This window comes from Vidua macroura, chromosome 17, assembly GCF_024509145.1.
Source record: "Vidua macroura isolate BioBank_ID:100142 chromosome 17, ASM2450914v1, whole genome shotgun sequence".
In the NCBI taxonomy this organism is placed as follows: domain Eukaryota; kingdom Metazoa; phylum Chordata; class Aves; order Passeriformes; family Viduidae; genus Vidua; species Vidua macroura.
The window spans coordinates 12,005,872-12,029,384 of NC_071587.1; the positions used below are offsets into that span (position 1 = coordinate 12,005,872).

The window sequence follows — 23,513 nt, forward strand, 5'->3', positions numbered from 1 at the left end:
ATGCTTCCCCCCATGTGCTCTCCCCAGCCTCTCACTGTTTAGGCACCCAGGGAGTTAGAGATTTCACTGTGGTCTCACCTATCTCACCAAATTGAAATTCAAACTTTTGGCAGTTCTCAAGTAAAAAAGCTCTAACATCACCTTTCCTTCCTTTGTTTTCTTTTGGGTTTTGGTTACATATTTACCTGTGCCAGACTTCCATGGCAATACTGATCGGAGTTTAACACAAGTCACGGTATGTTCATGCTGTGAGTTCTCAGGTTTTGGCTCACAGCAGGACCCTGTTCTCAACCCTCTTGCCCTCTCTCCTGTCCCTAGCTGGGCTGCCCAGTGCAGGGCTGGCAGCAGGACAGGCTCTGAGCTAAGGGCCAGTTACCCCTGAGCTGACCACAGTGGCTGGGCCAGCTGGGGCCATTGGGCTGCATGGAATTGCTGCTCTGTTCTCCAGTAAATCTTTTGACGCTGATCAGTTTAGCTGTAGAAAAGGCATAGACTGGTCTGAATCTGTGCAGCATCTGGGGTTGAGAAGGGGGAACATGAAGTGAAATGGCTCCTGTCCCTGTCAGGACAGCAAGGATGTTGTGAGTAGAGCTCTGTTGTTTAACAAGGATGTTTTTTGGTGAGCATAAACTGCAGGAGAGCTCTTGGGAGGGTGGACTCACATCTGGCTCTTGTGCTTTGGTGTGTCACCACAAGTCCTCTGCGCCAGCTCTTACATGTCCTGCTTAGTTCACCCCATTCGAGAATATCACGATCTGTAAGGTCCTTTCCAACCCAAATCATTCTGTGATTCCCCCTATCCCATTTCTCCTTTTTTCCTCAGACAGAGTGTTACTGTCAGTTTATGGGGATGGGCATCTTCTGAATAAGGTGCTGATGAGACCTTTCCTACTTACAGACTCCAGTAAAACTGGGACCAAGCCCTTGAATCCCATTTACAGTGTTAGGCTTGGTTGTCTTTGGGGTAAAGAGCAGAGAGGCAGTTTTAAGAAGCCATTTAATTTAAATGTAGTTTATACTGAAGATCTTTGGGGTACTTCTCTTTCCTCCCCTTCCCTACCACAAATCCCATCTGTCTTGTCATCTGTTGCTGGACATGACACTTAACAAGAAAAGTACATGATTCCATGATTCCAAGAGCAAAATATTTTCTTCTCGAGTGCCTTTAAAACCCCCAGGCAACTCAGCACAAGCCCTTCACTATTTTAATATTGGATATGAGACAGAGCAGGCAGAGCTTAGAACAAAGCCAGCTAAAACCATAGAACGGGATGTCTAAACTCATATGCCATTGTGCTAAATGTATGTGGTGAAAGTATGTTTTGAAAACTTCTCTAAAATCCCAAACTATTTGGGACTTTTGAGTCAGCTGAGTTTCCTCTTAGGATCTGCAGGATTTCATGTGTGATTATGCTCAGCTGTGCAGAGGAAACTCAGGGTGATGCTCTGCAATGATAGTTCATGGGTAATACAGTTACTGTGGCAGCCTTGAGGGCATAACTGAGAAACATTTAGTGAATTCAAAGCATTTCATGAATATCATGAACTGAGCACCAGACTGGTGAAACAGCTAAATTTGAATATACCCGTTTTACAGACAAATAAGAGAAGGGATGAATAATAGAAATACTTTTCCAGAAACCAAACAGTGCTCCAGTGAAAGCACTGGCATCCTCCCTCAACCACTTGACCACATTCTGGCTTCAGTTCAGGGAGGCATTACTAATCAGGAAAAATGCTCATGCACTGGCTTAATTTCAAGCACATGCTTAAGTTTCACTGCAACCAATTAGACTTAAGCGTGTGCTTAAGTCCTGTCCTGAACTGTGTTCAATTTGCATATCGGCAAAATGCAAGGTTCTGCTCTGATACAGTTTTCCATCCCCAGGGGGTTATATTTAAATTTTATAATATTATAATATAAAATTTGTCTCTTCCCACAGAGCTATTCTCTTGGGAATGCCTTTTTCTGAGTGAATTAAAGGCACCACTAACTTAATCTCCACACAAATGCAAGAAAAATTGATTTGCTAAATACGACCATTTTGTTTGCTTCTAAAAGAATGCTTATTCCTTTAGTGGCTAACCCAAAATCCATTCTGTGTGCTCTCATGAGAGACAAATGCTAAAGAAACACTGTTTTGCTGTGTTAATGAAGTCTGTGTGGAAAAGTGTAATTCACTTATGCAAAATACTTTGATATATTTCTTATCGCCTATTTCTTTCCAGTCTGAACATTCCTCAGAAAATATCAAAGGTTTTATGTCATCTCTAAATGAAGAAATGGGTAATGTTCCGTGACTTCAGGCCCTGATCTTATCCCTGTGAATGGGTGACTAACTGAAACATTAGAATTATAAATGGGAATGATAAATTCTGGCCATAGGAGGCAATAACGTGTAACAGATTAAACAATCTAGCTCTGGAGAAGAGCTGATCCACAGTAACTAATTTGTTGCAAACTGTAATATATGCATTTTCTCCTCCATTTATGAAGAAGCAGATGTGTGACTCAACTTTGCTTTTTTCCAGAGTCAATCTGCTTGGGGAAGCACAAACAAGATTTGTTTCCAAGGAGGAATATGACAGCATTTCTCTCTTGGTTGATGGTTTTTTCCTTTAGAAGTGAGAAGTGGCTCTGCATCTGGAGCACACAGCTCTTGTGTAGCACAAGGCTCTCATTTCCAGGCTTGGCCGTTTCCTCAAAATCTTCCACCTTAATTTTACCAACAATTTACTGTGAAGATAATTTGAGAATTTCCAGTTCTGCCCTTTTTATCATTTGATGCCATGGATCTGATTTTCCTGAAAGTAGTTTGTACAAGCGAGGGTTGGAACGGCCGGTCAGCAGCTGCTGCTGGTGCTGTTTGCTCAAGGCATGGTCTGGTTTGTGCTGATGGCAATGACGAGCAGTTCCTGGCTCTGCCACTCCTGAGTGCTCGTGCAGCCCCTTGCTCCGAGGCTTTGGGCTGGTCTTTGGGATGCAGCACGCACTGGAAGGCTGGGAAAAGCCCCTGTTTTGTCTAAGTGCTGTGCTGGGGAGCTCTCTGGAAACGCTTGTGGTTAATCGATACAGACGGACGGCAGAGCGAGCGAGGAGGAGAGAGAGATCACAGGCATTTTTTTTTAGATTTTCCTATGAATGAGGATTTTTGTCTTGAAGATGAATTGTGAATAATTTCTTCCTCCTGTCTGAGCACTCTATAGAGCAGTTAATTTGTGTCTCTCTTAAGAAGGAGGAGCTGCTCTGATGCGCTTTACCAGGGGCTGAGTAACAGAGTGACATATGAGTGACAGCCACTTTATGCTGCTCTTGGAATAGAGAGGTGCTCTAACTACAGATTTTACGTCTGGGACTAAACTTTTCCAGCTTGAAAGGATATTTGGATCTGGTGGGGCTGAAGTATTTGAAAGAGAAAAAAGCAGCCACAAATTTTGGACACAAGCCAATAGCTTTTAGTTTGAGGATGCATCCAGCTTGGAGTCTTGTGCACAATTAAGTAAGACAAAATCCTTAGGAATTCCCATCATGTCAAATATTTACATTCTAAAGGGGTTTTTTTCTTTTTTTTTTTTTTCTTTCCCCATGAAGTTTGATCCTGATTATAAAAATTCCCTTTTGTATTGAATGTGTCAAAATGCAGTGCTTGCATTGCCAAAGTATCTTTGCTCCCAAACAATGTAGACTGTTAGTGTTTCTGCCAAGAGTAGCACGAAGGGTTCAGCGAGATATTGAAGCTTCTGCTGCAATAAACACAGGCAGAGCTCAGTTTGTGAGTTGACTGGGTTATATTGTGTGTATTTTATAGTTGCATTCTATGTATCTATAGACTGCACTGATACCTATAGAGTCTTTCTGTGGTTATGGGCAAAAGCAAATTTGACCCTTATGTCCATTATTACCTCTAATATAAATACAGTTATTTTTTTAGTTTATGGTATTCTCTAGGATAATAATTGTGTGTTTGTTTGAAGTGTGGTTCAGTTTGGACTGCCCTTGTTCTGATGACTCTCCAGTATTTAGGTCTCTTAGGGCAGTCAAATGAATCTTGGCATATTCTGAGTGTGAGTTTAAAAAAAAGCCCCGGGAGTAGGGAGCACACAGGACCACAGAGCAAAGCCATGGCAGAGCTGGGATGAGGATACAGATCCCCAGCTCCTAATGGCTCTCCTAAATAGGCACCCATGGGGCAGCCTCACACATGCTGCAGCTGCCAAATTAGAGGTTTAACTAATAGCAGTGGGTTTTGTCATCCCATATTTTCCCATTTTCACATGAAGAATCACAGGAACTGCACTTTAGGAAGCACGAGTGCAAGCAATTGTGAAGGAGTTGGCTGTGCCTGCTCACCTCGTCCAGCCCTTAAGGATGGTAAGAGCAGTGCAGTTGTGAGTCTGCTCCCAAAAGAGCCCTGAACTCTAATAATGTGTCTTTCCAGCTGTTTCATGCACTCCAGAGCAAGGGGAGGTTCCAGAAAATGCAAGGCTGGTTTCCCTGGCCTTTGGGTACTGCTCTCCTGCTTCACTGGGGCTTCCCTTTCCAAGCGTTTATTCCTTTTGTGGTAGTTCAGGCTTTGTGTGCTTAAGTCTACACAAATCTATTTCAAGTGACCTGTAAAACCTTCACAAATGGCAGCACCATAGTGAAGTGGCTGAATTTGTCCATCAGATAGAATTCTGAAGTTATTGAGTAGGAATCCCTCTCCTTTCAGAGGGGATTTAGTGGGGCTCCCTCTCCAGGAGCCTCTGACTTGCACAGCAGACATTTAATTACCAAATTCCCACTTTACTTGGTCCAGAGCTTGTGTATTGTGACTGCGTGTGTTCATCTCCTTGGCTGAGGCACAGGGTGTGCAAACCTTTCACATCCTCATTCTGTGGGAAGGTGACACACAGATATTGGATCTTTTGTTCCAGCTGATAGGCAGGCTGGAAAGCAACCTGTGTCCTAACACTGGTATGAAGTGAATAAAAGTTGGCTTCAAAATGTCCAGCACACTCCCGGGTAAAATGCAAAGTACAGCTGGAGCAAACGAACTCCATCTGGGCTCATAAAGCCCTGGCTGGGCTGAGCTCCACCGGGACCAGGGTCAGCTGTACCACAGAGAATCAGTGGGGTTTCGGGAGGAGCTTCACCGAGAGCTCATTCCACGGTGCCACGAGGAGGGAAATCCCAAGTTCCTTAGAGAAGCAAGCCCGCAATGAGCGCCACAGAGTGCTTAAGCAAAGAGTGAATAATGCATAGGAATATATGTACATATGCGTGCGTGCATGCAAAGGTCTTCAGGATTTAGCTGAGTGTTCACACATTCCCTAAGCCAATAACATCCGTTGTTATGGGAAATGAGGTAAGTGACAGAATTACTGTCCTTATGGCGGGCGACAGGCGAGGCCAGCGTTCCCATGCTGTAATTCCCCGTTCCAGCCACTACCTCAACAATAGCATGAGAGGGGAAGAACACGAACAAAAGGCACACGGTTTTATTTCAGGATTTCACCTAAAACCCAGTTGGACTCAGATGAAACTCAAGTCGGAAAACTTGAGTGAAATAAAACCCCCTGTGTGTCCTTAGCTAAGGGTTTGGTGCTGAGCGAGCCCGCCCGGGGTCCGTTCGTCGTGCGGGGGCTCGGCGGTCGCGGGACTCCGCTCCGCGCTCCCCCGGGCTGACCCCGCTCCCCCCGTGTCCCGCAGCCTGCGCGGCCGCGGAGCCGCGCTGCCGCCAGCAGCTGCGCCACCTGCAGGACAGCGCCGGGATCGCCGCGCGGCTGCCGCCCCGCCTGGAGGGGCGCTGGGTCTCCACCGGGTAAGGCACCCCCAGAGCCCCGGTAAGGCACCCCCAGAGCCCGGGAACGCGCCCCAAGCCCTGGGAAGGCACCCCAATACCCTGGGAATGCGCCCAAAACCCCTGACAGTGCACCCCTAAAACCATGGGGAAGATATCCCATACCCTGGGAAAGAGCATCCATCTCAAAGCGCCCCAGATTCCTGGGAACGCGCCCTTAACACCCCGGGTAAGCCACCTCGTTCACCTGGGAAGGCACTTCCATCCACTGGGAACTCATCCCCAGACCCCGGAGGATCTCAGAATGGACCCCTAGAGGCCCCAGCCCCTCAGCATAGCTCCTGCCCCCAGTACAGCAAACCGTCAGGCAACAAGAAGAGAGTTTCCTTCTCCCCTTCCCCAAGCCCTCATTCCCATCTGGAGGAAGGCTGGGACCCCCGGCTGTCCCTAGAACCTCCTGCCACTTCCCCATCGGGGTGCAGCTCGAACGGGCAGAGCAGCCCTGATTCCTGCTGCCCTCCGCACTCCTCCCGTGGACATGCCTGAAGTGTAAGGTCTCTGTCCATCACTTTCAGATTTTAGTAGCAGATGCCCAGACTGTAAAGCCACCCAAGGGTGTGTGGGAGGCTCTTGCCCAGGAAGCTGATTCCACCTCTGCTCGCCCCTCTCCCACATTCCGGCTGCCCTGGGAGGGATTTCTCCCCGTTCCGCCGTGGCTCAGCGCTGCCTTCCCCGCAGGTGTGAGGTGCGGCCGGGACCCGAGTTCCTGACCCGATCCTACCTCTTCTACACCAACCGGCTCTTCAAGGCTCTCCAGTTCTACTACTGGGACCCGTCCTGCCGCGACCCCTCCTACTCGCTGGTCATCAAGGGCAAGCTCCGGCTGCGCCAGGCCTCCTGGATCACCCGCGGGGCCACCGAGGCCGACTACCACCTCCACAAAGTGGGCATCGTGTTCCACAGCCAGAAGGCCATGCGGGAGGTGGCCTCCTGGATCAACCAGACCTCTGGCGAGGGCTGCCGCGGGTTCCTGCCCCCGGGGCGCTCCTGGGCTCCCGGGGCCCTGTACGAGGTGCTGAGCGCCAAGACGGAGCGCGACTGCACCGCGGCGCTGGGCTTCGCCATGCACGAGCTGAGCCTGGTGCGCGTGGAGAGGCACTTCCAGCCGCTGCTGCAGCCGCAGCAGAGCGGGAGCCGGCTGGTGGAGGAGCTGTACCTGGGGGACATCCACACGGACTGGGGGGAGAGGCTGCACTACCGCCCCACCGGCTACCAGCGCCCCTTGCAGAGCGCCCTGGTAAGGATGAGGCCTTTGCACGGTCCCCTCACTGCATCAGCGCTTTGCCAGCCATTCCCTGGCGGTTCGAGTAGCACCTGGCAGCACTTGGGCCCCGCAGTCCCAGGGACACGCGGGTGAGGCGGTGCGGGGCTGCAGGGGTGGGATCCCGGGGCATGCGGGGTTCACCCTCTGCCTTCCTGAGAGAACGGGATGGGTGAAAGCTCAGCAAAACCAACATGGGGAACAAGCCTGCACTGACATGGGCCTGGAGCTACCAGCTTCTGTTTGGCCATGTTTTCCGAGGAAATGCAGTTTCCTTGTTTCCTGCACCAAAGTCAGTGAAGGCTTCAGGCTGCACATGGTTAGAGCCCGTCTGCTCTGCCCTTCATCTGCTCTGCCCTCTCCTTGCTCCTTGGGGTGTGCTCCAGGCTGAGGGGAACAAGGGATCTGCCGTTAACTCTTCAGCCCTTGCTGCAATGCCAGTAGCACAGGAACTTGTCCCCAGTGCGATAATGTTATTACACAGAAATCAGACTTCCATTTTGACATACATAAAACTGAGCAGCAGACTTGGTTACCTTTTATTCTATTTTATTTTGTTTTATAGTGACTTAGTTTATTCCCAGGAAAGCACCTTCCCATCCAAATCGAAGCTGATCAAATTAGAAATGGTGGAGCAGTGAGATGGGGTGAAAAAACCTCTCTGAACTTTGCCAGATAGAAGGGAAATAAATGAAAAAAAAATTATTTTGCGGCAGCATTTCCCCACACCTCAAACTAGACCAACTGAACTTCGAAAAACACAGAGAAATGCCCCTCCCTCTCAAAAGTAACATTCTCAAATTGGTTAAACTTGTATTATCTTGGGCCAAAACCATATATATGAGCAAAACCAGATGGTAAACATAAACACTTTAAAAAGTTAATTTAAAACCAAACCTAAAGATACTGAAATCCACTCTCTGAATACAGCCCTGTAATTAATCAGCCAACAGCTCTCCAATGGACCTGCACATGATGTCACCACTTGGCCATAATTAGAAGCTGCCATACATTAGAAATAACTTCACACGACTGGTTTAAGCAAGTAAGGGTTTTGGCTCCATGTCCATAGTGATAATTTTATTGGGCACAGGATTTTTCTTTTTAAATTTTTTTTTCTGTGAACTGACATCCATTTGCCTGTGCTGGTGAGTTACACAGCTATGTCAGGAATTATTTTTTAACTCTCTTTTTGAAAATATCACTCTTTTCCCCTTAAATTTATATCTGTTTTAAAGAAACCCATTCTCCCCAAATTACCTTTCATTATCAAAGAATTTCCTGCCTAAGGAGAGCATATATATTTGCCAACTTCTGGGATTATTTAGCCATAATGTACTGTGTACTGTCAGCACTCATTACTGTGACAGTAGCAGTAAAGCAAGCTGAAAATGACTAAATTACAGTAGACTCCAATCAACTTGCATGTAAATTACCCACCCTACAGTTAACTACTGAGTTATTTAACCTTCTTGCCTATGACAGTTCAGTAAAGATTAGCTCGTGTTCTAGAAAATTATATAATGTTCCAACCCTGCTTATTTAAAAATAAATCAGTTGTGATATATGAAGTACAAGAAAAATTTCCAAGCTACACAAAACCCCTGCTGGCAGCGGATCAGGGGCAGGGCTGGTTTGACTCAGAGCTCTGCACCGGCGGGGAAGCGAAGGTCGGGGCCTCCTTCTGCAGAGGGTCCTTTTCTTCTCCCGTTCTGGCTGCTGGGAAAACCCCGCGTCCTCCTCCCTCCCCTCCCGGCTTATCCCGGTCCTCCCCCGCATCCCTGGACGTGGGAACACGGGCAGGAACGGGGCGAGGGGGAGGCAGAACACCTTGGGCTGTTCTGGAGATGCTGCAGCTCCGGGAGCTTCCCACGGCCAGATGTCACAGCCTCCTTCATTCCCAAAATTTGCGGCGTCGTTCTGTTCTGGCACCGCCCAGCGCCCTCATCCTCACCCAGCTCGCCATGGAAAACCGATGGGGAACACCCTGGATGTCCCGAGGGAGCGTTCCCCGTCCTGGCAGCGGCTCTGCCCTTGCCTGGGCTCCTCCCCGGGCTGTCCTCAGCAGCCCCGGCACGGGGCGGCCGCAGGGCACAGCCCGGTGTCCTTGGGCTACCAGAATAGCAAAGAGCAGGGCAGCGCTTTATCCCCTTAATCTGCTCGGCAGCCTCTGCCAAGCTTCCCGCAGTTCCGCACCCTGCTGTGGGCGAGGGGAGTCGCAGCTTTTGAAATATTCTAGAAGGGTTTTTTGTTTGTTTGTTTTGTTTTGTTTTTTTTTTTTTTTTGCTTCCCAGTTGGCAGAACTGTTATTTTCTGTCTCCTGCAGCACCACGTGCACCCCTGCCCGGCGTGTGGGATCATCTCCAGGGCCGATGAGCACCACCCCCCGATCCTGCCCGCCCGAGCCGCGCTGCCCATGCAGCTCAGCGGCAGCTGGGTCAGCACCCACTGCGAGGTCCGCCCGGCCGTGCTCTTCCTCACCAGGTACTTCACATTCCACGGCAACAACCACACCTGGGAAGGGCACTACTATCACTACTCCGACCCGCTCTGCAGGCAGCCCACGTTCACCATCTACGCCTCCGGGCACTACAGCCAGGGCATCCCCTCCTCCAAGGTGCGGGGCGGCACCGAGCTGGCTTTTAAAGTCACCCAGGCTCGGGTGACGCCGATGGACCAGGTGACGGTGGTGATGCTCAACTCCTCGGAACCGGGAAGCTGTGGGCTGGCGGGCTCCTGGAGCGCCGGGGTGGAGCAGGATATAACACCCACGAACGGATGTTTGGCTCTGGGCATCAAGCTGCCCCACACCGAGTACGAGCTGTTCAAAACCGAGCAGGACACGCAGGAGCGCAGCCTCCTCTACATCGGGGAGCGGCCCACGGACGGCTCCAGCCCCGACAGCCCTGACAAGCGACCCACGTCCTACCAGGCCCCTCTGATCCAGTGTGCTGCAGGCTCAGAGGAATTCTCCAACTACATTAGTCTGAAATACGTGGGAAGAAAGGATGCTAACGGGATCGAAGCACTAAAACCTTTGCCTGTGGCCTTTTTATTGTTTATAGCACTTCTGTTTTTAAGATGGGACTAGTTATCTCTTCAGGTACAGTGCAGAATTCAGATAAATCTTGGTGCTAGCGTGATTTTTATATCCTTCAAATGAGCACATCTGGAATCAGTTTTACTCAGATTTGGAAACACTTTTTAAAAACACCCAACAGTGAATGAAGCCAAGGAGATATGCCTGACTCCACACTGTTTGTCCTGTGGCTTTATTGCCTAATCTCTCCTCTTTGCGTGCAAATTTAATGTACTGACACGGATGCACTGCACATTGCAACAGATAATTTAGCAGCATGAGGGGGGAAAAAAGTGACATCAATTAAAATTGCTCCTTTGAGCTTTTGACATTGCTAAGATTTAATCAAGAGCTTGATTCAGATGTAATTCAAACATCCAAAGTGTTGGCTGCTGAGTTTCTTTGAGGTTAAGTTCCCTCCCATCACACTCCTTTTTGCTGTTCATGCAAATTTAATCTGCAGAGTCAGTCAGCAATAAACAGTCAGCAAGTGTTCTTGAGAAGGGCACGGTTCACGTGCCTCTTGCAGTTTACAGATATTTTCTGCACTTTGCCTGTGTATGTCACACACGGGGACCCACAAACACTTGGAGATGCCCAGAAGAACTCTCACAGAGGGCTCGACTTTTCCACCTGGCCCTGGGCATAGATTACAGTAGATAGAAAACACTTCAGTGCACAGCAGCTCCAAGCCACTGCATCCCTGCTGTGTTACCCCAGCTCTCCAGTGCAGTGCTGGCCTGGCTGAGCCATCAGCAGTGTCCCTGTGTCACTGCTGCCATGCCTGGCACAGGCACCGTCACCATGTGCCCTGGGAAGGGAAAGATCCCTCACCAGCCTTCTCAGGCCGTGCATTTCCACTGCCTCCTTCTCAGATACTGGCACAGCAGTTGTTATTCCAGCTCTCCTCTCAGTGTGTCACTTCCAGCCTCATTCCTGTACAGATGTTTTATAAATCTGCCTCTGGTGAACAATGAGCTGAAGAGATGCTCAGATCAGACAGCACAGTCAGGTCAAACTGATTCCTACTGACAAGCAGGACAAATGATGAAATTATATTCCCTGTCTGCTGCAGCTAAGCATCATATAACTTCCTCGAGAAGCCCTTCTCCAGCAGCTAAATCCTCTCCAAATAAGCCTATATATCTTACCCACAAAAGGTATTTTGTTAAAGCAGCTATGCAGTAGCCACCTTCTTAATGCTGTATTTACAAACTTGCAGCTTGTACTTAGATAAATTATGTGGTTTATAACACAAAAATACTTTGGGGCGATCTGTACATTAATAATTCAAATGAGATGCTTATTAAATGCATTACAGTTGTGACATAAATGTTGTCAGCATGTTCACATGTTCCAGGCATGACCCAACATTAGTCATGCACATAAACAGTTCTACTTGAAGGTGATACACAAAAGGGCCAGGCTTGGCTGCCTTGTCTTGGGTTCCCTCCCTAATCCCTGGAGACTTCATCAGGCAAATCTTATTTCCAGTCTTGTTGGTTGTGTTTTGTTCCCTGCTGCTGCAATGGAGATCCACGGGCAACTGGAAGTGATCTCATTGGAGGGGATGTTCTCATCAGCATGCTGTGAACTGGGGCCAGTCCTGGGCAGCTCAGCTGCACTTCCTGTAAGCCACGCACTGACAGAACTTTTCCTTCAGGAGTTTCCCATCACTGTGCTCACCACAGCTCAGGGAAATGCTCCTGTGGCTCCCATCAGCACGGGTACCTGTTCTGCAGGACACAGATGCCCGTGGCAGCACCAGGGAACAGCCTTGTGCTGCCTTTGGAGCGTGGGTGGAAGAGGGACAAGGCAATTCCTGCCCTACATTTACCCCCATGAATCAGAGTTGCGTGCAGATACTTCTTTACATGGCACAGAAATGGATTCAACTTAACAAGTGCCCAGGTCCTGCATGGTGTAAAAGCTCTTACAAGGCCGCAGATCCTTTCCAGGTGGGGATGGGATTAACGTGATGTGAAACACCATCACACACTTATGCAATGTTAGCAGCAAGGCCTTGGGAAGGCTCTGCCCTGCAGCAGCTCAGGCACCACAGGCTCCAGCAGCACCACTGCTCTGCTGGCTGAACTGGCCTGTGAAACCTCATCAGGGGCCACCTTGTCCTCTTCCCCCCTCTAAGTACACCTCTGAGAGGAAAAAAACCCACAGAAGAGCTATTTGCATAAATATCATAACTTTTATTGTTCTCTTCACAGTTTTTGAAGACACATTCCTAAATTACACAGTTATTCTCTCTTAAGAATTTGTGCCTTTTTCCAATTTGAATTTGCCTGGCTTTGACTGCCAGTTGGTGATTCTTGTGTTGCTTTTTAAGATCAGAGAGCTGCAGTGTGCAGTATTTTCTGCCTGTGAAGGTACTAGTGCACTGTAATCAAGACAGTCTCAATTCTGGTAGAAAAACTCAGCCAACTGAGTTTTCTCTCACCCTCTCTAAGGCATTTTCACACTCCACCAGTAATTTCTGAATCATATTTTTTGCATCCATTCCAATTACTCAGCTTCTCTTGTAGAATGTAAATATCCAAATTGCATCCAAAATTCCCAACTCTCCCAGCTGAGACATACAGAAGGATAATCACTTACAGCTAACAGTAATTAAAAACAAGAACACATTCGTATTCATTAGGCTTTTACCCTGGGACTGCACTGGGAATGTACATGGAGCTGTTATTCATTCTGGATATTTCTGTAATGTTTTACCAGCAGTGATTTTGTATCTGTGTTCCTCAGTGATCTGGAACCACTGAATCTGCCAGGTCCCTGCAGAACCCTTCTTTGGGCATCCCCATTTCATGGTGGTTCTCTCTGAACTGCAGCAGTGTGTGATTGTCAGGGAACACAGAGCTCTGCAGGGCCCTGACAGACCCAGCTCACTCTGATCCCAAAGAGAACTGAAACCCAAAATACAGAATGAGAGGACTTAAAACAAGCTCTGTCAGGAACATCTCCTTTTCCATCCCTTCCCAGGGTGTCCCCCTGTCCTTCCCACTGTCCACCCCCAGCAGCAGCTCAGACACTGCCCCAGGCTCCTCCTTTGCAAACACTGAACAAGGTTTCTGGGCCTCCTGAATTAAAAACTGTTAATTTTTAATCCTGAGCATTGCTAAGGAATGACATCATCTTTCCAGTTCTCTTACATCATCGTTAGATTTTATCTCCTGCATCTATTTCTTAGAAGTTCTTATCCTATTGCAGATTTCCTCTGAACTTCAGCTCCTCAGCACCCTCTCCAAGCACCCCAACTCACATTTTGCTTTTGCTTTGGGTTGTGCTTTCCTTATTTTCTACATTTCCTAACTCCCATTTTGAATGGATTGCTGTCTGCTTCCCTTTTTCTTATTTGTTTTATATTACTTTCCATCTAATTTTTCACCTCATTTCATTACTGAAGTAGGATGGGCAGTTAGCCAAAGTTGTCCCCCTTCTCAATTGCAAAATTATTGTTTTTTTGGCCATTTAATACCTTTCACTTAGAAAACTGTCAATTCTACTTCAGTTTTTCATCTAATTTCCTCCCCACTCCCAGATCTGATATGAAATTTGCTCAGCTATGCCCTTTTGAAGCACCAATTACATTTATTAGCAGCTCACATGGCTGTTTGCTGAGCTCCACTGCAATCACGATCCCAACCTCATTTCTGACATTCATTTATCTTTATCTGGCATAAACAAGACAAACCAAATAATTTCATCCTTCATCTCTAACACTGCTTCAGAAAAGCAGGTCTAGGATACAGACCAGGAGCTTTAATCCTGACTACTGGATTCCTTTCTACCACAAAACAAATAAATACGTTTTTACTGTCCCTGTAAAGAAAACCCAAGCCAGTGTGTGCTGGAAGTTGATGGTAACAGGCACATGTCTTAGTAAACTCTTCCACGTTCACTTCTCTTAGAATAATTTTTTAAAAGATTAATTATTTTTCAACCACTCCAAAAAGCAAAAATAAACTAATTTCTCAAGTCTCAAACAATTTTCTGGCTTCCTGCACTGAGACTGAGCCTTCAGTACCTTCTTTAATATCACGATCTCCTCAGACAAGCTGCCTTTCCAATTTTCTGCTTCTTTAGCAGGTGCAGAAGTTTAAAGCGTGAGCCAAGTCTGCCAGACAAACAGTCCTGGGTCTGACACACAGCTCCATTAACAGTAACTTATTTTTCCAATTAACCACCTTCATGCCTCCCTGTTTAAATTTATGCATTCTAGATTTCCCAGATAAAATGAAACAAAAAAAATCTGAAGCACCTTTGGATACGTTAACAGCATTGTGCTACTGCTTCGTTTGAGAAACAATCCACATGGAATATAAAAGTCTGTCCCACACTCTAAATAAATCCACTGCACTGAACAGCAGGAGGAAGCTGGAGACAGAAAGGAGATGGGTGACAAGGCTTGTTGCTCCAAACTCCATGAAGAGTGAAGAGGAAGAGAAAACAAAGAGGAAGCAGGAGGTGAGTGGCTGCAGGGGATGGGGAAAGGCATCCAGGAGCAGTCAGATCTCCATGCCAAGGGAGAGCCCTGCCAGGCAGCCCAGGCTCCCTGGGCCAGAGGCTGGGACAGGCAGGAGGGAAGAGCAAGCCTGGAAGGGTGATGGGAAGAAAGAGACCCAGATGGAAAACAGGCAGCAGGGAAGAAAAGCCATTTAAAGATGCTCGGCTGAACAAGGATTTCTTTGCCAAGGAGCAGGGAAGGAACAAGGATGACTTGGCCTGGACCAAAGCGCTGAGGGAGGGAATGGAGTGAGATTTGACAGCTCAGGCAGAAAGGAGCAGGAGGGAGATTGGGCAGCAGAGCCTCCAGCCCCCACAGAAATGCTCCTTTGGGCTCAGCACTGAGGCCGAGATTCCTGGCTCCAATCACACTTGTGTGTGGCCTCCCAGTGAAATGTGGAAACAGAAATTGCTGCTTCAGCTCCGAGTTCCTCCCCACCACGCCAGGAGCTCAGGTCAAGAACGGGGATCCACACATGGAACACAAAGAATTCTCCCAGCACACACATGGGTTACACCCAACACCACAGTGCCACACTGGAAGTTCAACTTTTAAAAACCAATTTATATGTAACTTAAGAGAAATTAGGGTTCTCCAAGTCCAGGCACACAAGGCTGGGCAGTTTTGGACAATTTCTGAGCAGTGTCAGCTCAATTTTTGATCACTGAAATGATCAGACACTGCAATGTACTCCCCAAACTCACAGAGCACAAACCTGGTTCTGCCATTTCCTACCTCCTGAGTGCTTGACTTTGTACAGCCTTAATAACGGTCTTTTAAAAGTAGCTCTCTGTGGGTAATTGTGTGTGGGACACTTGCCAAACTAAACATGAGGGAGTTCAAGAGGCTTTTCTAATCTTGTGAGTTTATCCACTAAAGAAAAAGATTTGATTAAAAAAATGAAGTACGGCTAAACTGGGAACAATACTTTACTATGGGCTGTTCTTCATAGGCACTTCAGAATCTTGAAAAAAAATCCCACAAAATTAGGAACTTATTAAATCAGAATGAAATGTACCAATGCAGAAACATAAACAGAAATGCCAGATGTATAATGTCAACTTGTAATACACAGCTTCAATTAATTCTTCTTAATTCATTTGTTTTCTTAACTTCTTTTGTTTTGTTCTCTGGAAAAGGCCATTTTCTAATGACAGATCATAGGAGGAAAGATCCAAAGTTCAAGTTTACTCCAAGGAAAAGCAGCCTCATTTCTGTGCTCACAGACCCCGTGTCCCTTTTCTACTTTTCACTCTGCAGAGGCTTCAGGACAAACTCAGGCCTGGACTGGGAGGCAAAGAGATCTATGTGGAAATTCAGTAAAGGTTTTGAAGTTTTACTCTTCAAGTACCAATGTGAAATTAGTTCTTGAACAGGAACTGAAGCCCCAGGAAATGGCAGAGCGACAGGCACACAGTCACTCGGCAAGCGTGCAGGTGTGTGCTCACTGGAGTACCACGTGCAAGATTCCTAGCTGGCTCTCACTTGTGTTATTTTAAAAATAATCTTCATTTATCCAGTAAAAAAACCCAACCCATTAATCAACCAACTTTTATAGTTCAGCAGATTTGAGCAGTGGAAACACAATTACTTTGTTCTGTGAAGCAGATCTTCTCAAAATCCCGAACACATAAACTGAATTTCACTCACCACCTGCCACTTCTCAACTTGCTCACTCGAGGCCTTGGGCCAGGGATGCTTCCCCGTTCCCAAACCAGGCTCTGTGCAGCACCAATGCAGCACCAGTGCAGCTGTGACCCAGCCACAACAAATAGGGGCTTCAGAGTGTTTCTTTTACAGGGGCTTTAATTTCAAACAGAGGGATTTTTGGTGGTGCTTTTTTCCTCACTTCCTTTATATAGAAAACAGAACTCAGGATGTGGAATTTCAGGACATCACACAGGGCAAGAGAAATACAGTTTCAAACTTAAGAGCACTACAGTGAAGCCACTACTGTGCCTGAAAATTTCATTTCGGTGAAGAGACAGAAGTGCCATTTCCTGAAGAAAAGGGATGACAGTTTTCTTCCACTGGGCAATGCAACATCAAGTATGCCAAGACAAATGATCCATTCCTTGTGCACACCACGATGTAAAATTGCTGACAAGAATTGCAAGTTCACATGTGCAGCAGATACAAACCCTTCATAGTTTATTGATGAAAAGAAATTCTAGTGAATTGCAAAGTGAAGTTCCAACTTTATCCCGCTAACAGCATTTCAGGAGGAAAAAGTAACACCACCATTGAGCTTTACAATCCTGTATTTTTAGAAAATGACATTATGGTACATCAATCCCCCTCAACATAACATGACATGATCTTGCTCTTCAGCCCCCAGGCTACTCCCCAGTAACCTGAGCTGGTCCTGGCTTGCACATGCAGCTGTTCCAGCTGTGCATTCCCAGCTGACAACTGCCAATGCACAGCAATAATTATGATCATTCATGCACGGAGTATTTGCTTTAAGATGTAGAGAACTACATAAAAATAGAAGAAACCATTTTCCATTTCTTTCCCAGCACTAGGCTTCAAGATATTTCAGGTATCTGTTTATCCCAAATTCGCCCAGAGTGCACCAAGCAGCCTCTACTGGGTGTTACAAAAATCAACAATAAATGTGCAAGTGGTCATCTTAAAGTAACAGCAAGGACAATAATTAGATTAGCAGTAACTTGATTTCTACTACCATGGATCAATCACAGGTTTCTAGTATCTGATGTTGTGTGAGGACCCCAGACAATTATCTTATTTAGAAACTCTACATTTTGTGCACAACTTCCTAAAATATACAATGTCCTTCAGAATAATTCACTTTCTGTGAATACTTCATGAGAACATTTGCTCGTGTGTTGCCATGAAAGGAACAACTTACAAAAAAAGCCACGTGGCTTAAGAATATCCATCCAATCTATATTTGCACTCTATCTACAAACTGGCCTTTTAGGAACTGTGGAAGGAAAAAAATAAAAAAACCTTAAGATTTTTCTCTACTGCCTATGAAGGAAGGGTTTGGTCAAACAGGGAGTGAGAATTCCCTTCATCAGTGACTTTATTTCAAGCTCAGCAAAGCAAAGCATTACCCAGACAATTCAGGGCTACTGTGTTCAGGCTCTTGTCAAAAATGGTGAGGGAAAACCTCAGGATTTTGTTAAATTCCAAAATACAAGCAGTTAATTTAAGAATCTTTTTTAGGACTGGTGGTGGGGGTCAGCCCAGCTGCAGGTTACAGATGTTACCAACACTGAAATCCTCTCCTGGTCTCCTTGCTCAGTGTTTGAAGGGCCTGGAAAAGCATGAGTAGGTTTTCTGGGACCTGTTCATGATCCTGGAGTGCAAACACCAGGAACAACCTTGCTCATGAACGATCTACAGTTCCAGGCTGGCACAGATCACCAAGAAGTCTCTGCTGAGCACTGGGGGAGGACAGAGCTGCTGTTGGCTTTGCCCTGGGCCAGCAAAGGCAGCTGTGGTAACTTACACTGGGTGTAAAACCTGCCTGGAACATTACTCCAGATATCCTCACAGGAGACCAGTTTAAACCTCCCTCTTTATCCTGCAGACAGTGATTTTTTTTTTTTTTTTTTCAAACCAACCTCTTTTTGGCTGTTTTTAAGCAGAACAAAAGACTCTCAAGAAAACCTTATTTTTTTCCAAGTGAATCAGAAATTCTGATAAGAGAACAAGATATTTACAGCCACTTAAAAACATCTACTTCATTTCTCAGTCTCCCTTCAGCAAAGGTTTTCTCAAATATATTCTTCAAAGCCATGAAAATTAATTTTGCAGTATCACTCACAACCTTGTCTTTCTGACAAGAATGCTTCATTAGAAAGTTTTCTTCAGCTTCTACTGCCCAGGCAATATCTTCTTCTTAATCAATTCTGCCCAATTTGTCCCATAAACTCCCTCGCTTTGTCCTTTCCAGCTCATCTCCCACCTGCCCTGCCCTTTGCAGCCAGGCTGCAGTGGCTCTGTCCCTTCCCTCTGAGCAGACAAGGCACCAGCACTTTAAAATGCTAAAAATACCCCTCTCCTTTCTATTGAATCTCCTAGAAATTCCAGACTCACGTTCATAAGCTGAACACACCGATTACAAGGTTTTTTTCCCACCTATTTTTCTTATTAAGCCTTACATAAAATTTCACTTATTTGCACTTGCAGAGGAGGAAGCCCTTGAGACACAAGTGGGACAAACATAAAGGTCAAGGAGTGCAGCAGACAGGCTGCAGCCCCCACAGCTCTCACAGAACCCAGGAACAGGGAAGGAATGACAGAAGTCATTTGTAAAAGACTCAGCCTCATCTTGTAATATGCTACAACAGATTTTGCCACTGGATGTTTTTGGGTCTACCATTTAAGAACAGATGTGAATTTACCTGCTCAAAGACTGTTTAATCTACTGAATCCATCATGTTAAAACATACTGAGTTTGTTTATACACCTTGTGGGTAAAAGGAAGCTTAGAAACAAAATCACCTTATTCTAAAAGTGCTGTCAAGTGTCTGAACTCCTGAACCCAACTAACCTGGGAAATGGGATGGTACCTTGTACCTCAGCATGGTAACTCTGAACAACTTTTGTGTGTCTGGCTCATGATGGGATGGTTTGGTTTGATATTAAAATTAGTCTGGAAAAAAAGAAATTCAGCCTGAAATCAGACTGCAAGTTTCCTTATGCCATGAACAAAGCTGACAAGAGAACACTGTTTCCTCCCCACCTCTAAAACTGTGAGAACAGGACAAAAGTAACAAAGGAAACATTAATTTGGGGGCTTTATTTAATTTTTGTTTCTTCTTTTTTTTTTTTTTTTTCTTTTTAAGATGCTACATAGTCAAACAAGATTGGTCTTTTTATGGCATAGGACTACTTTACTACTGATATTTTTGTTTCTCCCCTAAATAGACTTATTTACATACAAAAACAGTTTCCTGACCACTGTTTCTCCAATACTCAGATGATCAAAACTCCCAACAATTGTGTAGTGCCCAAAACACCAGGAGGCAGAAGAATCTTGCACCACTACAGCAGCAAAGTTTTAGTTCTTGTCACTGGCTTTGAACAGGTACCTTTTCATACCACAAAGAATTAGTCAATTTCGTGATAATAATAAGGAAACATGAGATGAAATACATTAAATAAGTCAAATATGCATTAAACATCTCTGAATAACATTTTAATTCAACTAAATGAACCAACAGCAATGTAGCTTGGTCCCTTGGTGAGAACAAGGCATTGACCTTTATTCTGAACGAGCCCCTCGGTGCTGCCCAGCTCCCTCAGTGTTGCCACAGACAAGTCTTTGCAACTTCTCACTACTCATTTAAGTGCCAAGAAATTGGTAACTTGCACAGAGTTGAAGACACTGACAGAAACTGTTAAATTCATGAGCAGAATGGTGGATTAACGTATTTTACAGAAGTTATCAACACCTCCTGCCTAACCCAGCTCCAAACATCCCTAGGGCCAGCTCCAGCAGTGGAGGAAGAGGTTTTTCTAGTTTTCCTTTTTTTTTTCTTTTTTTTTTTTAAAAAGAGGTAATCCAGCAACATGTACCAGGGTCTAAGAATGTTTAAAATGACATATACAATATTCCATTGTAGTGTTAAATCAGGATTTTCTCCCCCCTTCATCATTGAAGCATATTCTCTTTCATTCATTCCCTCACCATACATTTTGAACTTTCTAGATTATGTTACATAGTATTTGTGCAGGGGTAATTTAAAGGCAAGACCTGTGAGATGTCATACATTAATTTTTTTTTTTTTAAACATTGTTATGAATAAATTTAATCCAATGATATGGCAGAACCATCAAACCAATTTACAATTTCCAGCATGCTGCCTCTACAAGGCTATTTTTCCTATAATTACACCAAAGACAAAGAACAAAACCACCAAAGCAAGTAGTCTGGAGCTGAGCCCTTCGTCCTTGACAGCAGCTGCAGAAGGAGATATTGGGCTGTTTGTCTGGGGTACCTTCCTCATCCGCAGTCCATCTTCTTCCTAAAGGAAGAGATGCTGATTATTTCTACAAAAAAAACCTTTAAATATTCACCCTTCTCATATTTATTTAGGTGGGTGTTATAGAATAAGTGAAAGGGAATTTACAGCTAAGTTAGAGCTCCGTTTCCTGAATAATCCTGAGAAGGAAGGGTGGTGAGGCAGGAGGGGAAAGCCACACGCTCTTGGAAGTTTTATCCTGCTAAGGGCGTGGGGAAGCACTGAGGAACCCTGCAGGAACCCCTGCCCAAAGCCTAGAGATGGCTCCAGAACTTCAGAAAAACGATGGAGGAAATGCCATGAAGGTGCTTTTCTTGCTCTGTAACAAGAAAGGTGCTGTTGGGAAAATGTTTCTCAGTATAACTAAGATGAAGTTGCATGTTTTTCACAAGCCAAGGCAATTACACTCCTCATTCTCCGTGTCACATGTCACAAGCAGATCTTCCCAGCCCTTGAAGGGAAAGCAGTTTCCCCATCATATTAGTGCTGACATTTTTGACATGAACCTAATGGCAATAATTAGGATATTTTCTTGATAGGACTTTGGCAGCTCACCTGATTTAAAGATGAGACAACAGATAAAACAAAGCAAGACCAGCAGATATTCTCATTTCAGGTGGGAATGATGCTCCCCTCAGCTCTCCCTGAGCTGTTGTGCAGCACAGCTGTGTGTTAGCACACTCCACCCACACACAAACACACTCAGAGCACTTCAGGAGAGGGGAAATGAGTCTTTTGTGACTTAATTTGTGTCCAGCTGAAGCAGCAGTGTTAGACTTTTTAATGTGATACAGTATTATAGTGCAAAAGTATAAGGTACCAAAACAAAAAGTCTCCAGTCTATACTTTAAAAAATACTCAAGAAACATAAAATAGTAATGAAAGTTACTGCAGTCTTCAAAATTGTCAGGTAAGTGAAGTTCAAAGGGCTCAGGGTAGGTCAGTGTTTCTCACTTTTGAATTTAAAGGGACACCTACATGATCTAAGGTGAACTTATTTTTCTATTAATTAATTAATTTATTTACTAATTGAAAGCCACAGGCTACCCAATACCTCACTGCTGCTCTGATTCTGAATAGGGACAACTGACTTTTGTAAACAATAAAATGCTGTTTACATACAACACACTTTACATAGAAACAACAAATTTTCATTTCAAATATTTTCATTTCCTTCTGACAGTGACTCCAGCCTGACACTGACAGCACCTGGTAGCAGGCAGTGATTTAGCATTGCTTTCTGATGTTTTACAGGTGTTTTTAACACTCCACAAAGGGAACAAAGAGCTCACCTACTGGGGACATTACTGTAAGACATCAGCTCAATTCCAGATAGCTCCTGTAGAGTGTTTAGTCAAGACCAATTTGCAAAAAAATTAAATAAAATCATATAGAACTTAAGAGTACTGAGTTGCTGGCAAAACAAGAACACAAGGAGAAGTTAGGGCCATGTCTGTTATGTACACATATTATTTCTGTGCAAAACAAAACTGTTTTCAAGAATTCCTTCATGCATCAGCCAGCCAAGCAGCATCAGAGCTGAGAGAACAGAGCTCTTTTCACTGGGCTGCAAGAGTCACAGCATCCACACTTTCCTTGGTGCTGATATCTATGGAAGTAGACACTTACAGCAAGTCAAGCTACTGTAAAGAGCATTTTTCAGCAGAATGATAAAGGCTTCTCAATTACAGGATTTCCCAGCCATGTGCTGGATATGACAGGAAGCCCATTTCCCATTCATCTGTCTTAATTTGGCCATTTCAGCAGCACATTACAGGTGCAATTACTGAAACACTCAGTATTTGCACAACACTGCCCTCAAGCTCCCATGGTTTGGGAGAAGGGGCCAAGTCCAACACTGAATGCTTAATTCAGACTGAGAAATTAGGTGGGAAAAGAAAAAAGAGGGGGAATTTACTCCTCTGGGTTGCTACCCAATCACCTTCTGTGACTGCATGTCTTGTGCCTCCTTTCAAAGGAACCATTGATTTCAGCACCTTCTCGGAGTTTACAGAGAAACCTGAATTATCTTTTACTTTATAGACAGTAGTAAAATATTGTGCTAAGGTCAGGTAACCAAACCTTTAAGATGGAAGCTTCTTTTTCAGGAAAGGGGTAAATCTGAAAAGAAAACAACAGCAATCTTTACCTTAAACTGTTTATTCTCCTCCCGTAACCTCTGAACTTCTACTTGAAGCCTCTTATAGTCTTCCATTACTTTCTTAACTTCAGTGTCATCCAAAGAAGAACTTATTGATTTAGACATTACAGAGGAATCTGTCTTTGTTGCAGTTGTGGATACAATTTTATTTATTTCTATGTCATGCTGTTAAAAAAGGATAGAGTGATTTTTGGTTAGTTATTAACACCACACCACACACCTGATACATAGGAGGAGAATCAGGTAAAATTGTCTGTGCACACCTGACACGTGCCTGTATCAAGAGAAATAAACAACATTTTGCTTTCTGTAACTTTACTGCTATCCCAGAACACATCAGATCAGCAGCAGTAAGTGAAGAGAGAATGACCTTGACTTTTCAGACCCTGCATATACAGAAATGTTCCTAAACCACCTCCACAAAATCAACGGTCTCCTCCCCTTCCCTCCCCAGGCACAGCACAAGCAGCCACTGCAGGAGACAGGACAGTGCTGCAGCTCCCTCCCCCTTCACTCCCCACTCCTGGCTGTCCCCTCTCCCTTTTTCTGTGTTTCTGTGGGGATGGAGGAATTTGCAACCCAAGCTGGGAAACAAAGTTCAGACCTCCCAACCTTGTTCCCTCTCCTGCCTTTGGATCTTCTCTATGCTCT

The 23,513-nt window shown here is 45.3% G+C and overlaps 2 protein-coding genes across 2 annotated transcripts in view; one reads left to right on the plus strand and one right to left on the minus strand.

Annotated features, from left to right (window-relative positions):
• Window positions 1-11,516, plus strand: part of APCDD1L (APC down-regulated 1 like) — a 17,713-nt gene extending 6,197 nt beyond the window's left edge. Inside the window, exons 2-4 of the mRNA XM_053992604.1 lie at window positions 5,693-5,804; window positions 6,522-7,080; window positions 9,431-11,516. Of these exons, the coding sequence (XP_053848579.1) occupies window positions 5,693-5,804; window positions 6,522-7,080; window positions 9,431-10,195 (1,436 nt within the window). The 3' untranslated portion in view covers window positions 10,196-11,516. The remainder of the gene's footprint in view (window positions 1-5,692; window positions 5,805-6,521; window positions 7,081-9,430) is intronic.
• An 850-nt stretch (window positions 11,517-12,366) lies between these two features.
• VAPB (VAMP associated protein B and C) overlaps window positions 12,367-23,513 on the minus strand; it is a 37,426-nt gene continuing 26,279 nt past the window's right edge. Inside the window, exons 5-6 of the mRNA XM_053992605.1 lie at window positions 22,851-23,027; window positions 12,367-20,704 (exon numbers count right to left, since the gene is read on the minus strand). Of these exons, the coding sequence (XP_053848580.1) occupies window positions 20,546-20,704; window positions 22,851-23,027 (336 nt within the window). The 3' untranslated portion in view covers window positions 12,367-20,545. The remainder of the gene's footprint in view (window positions 20,705-22,850; window positions 23,028-23,513) is intronic.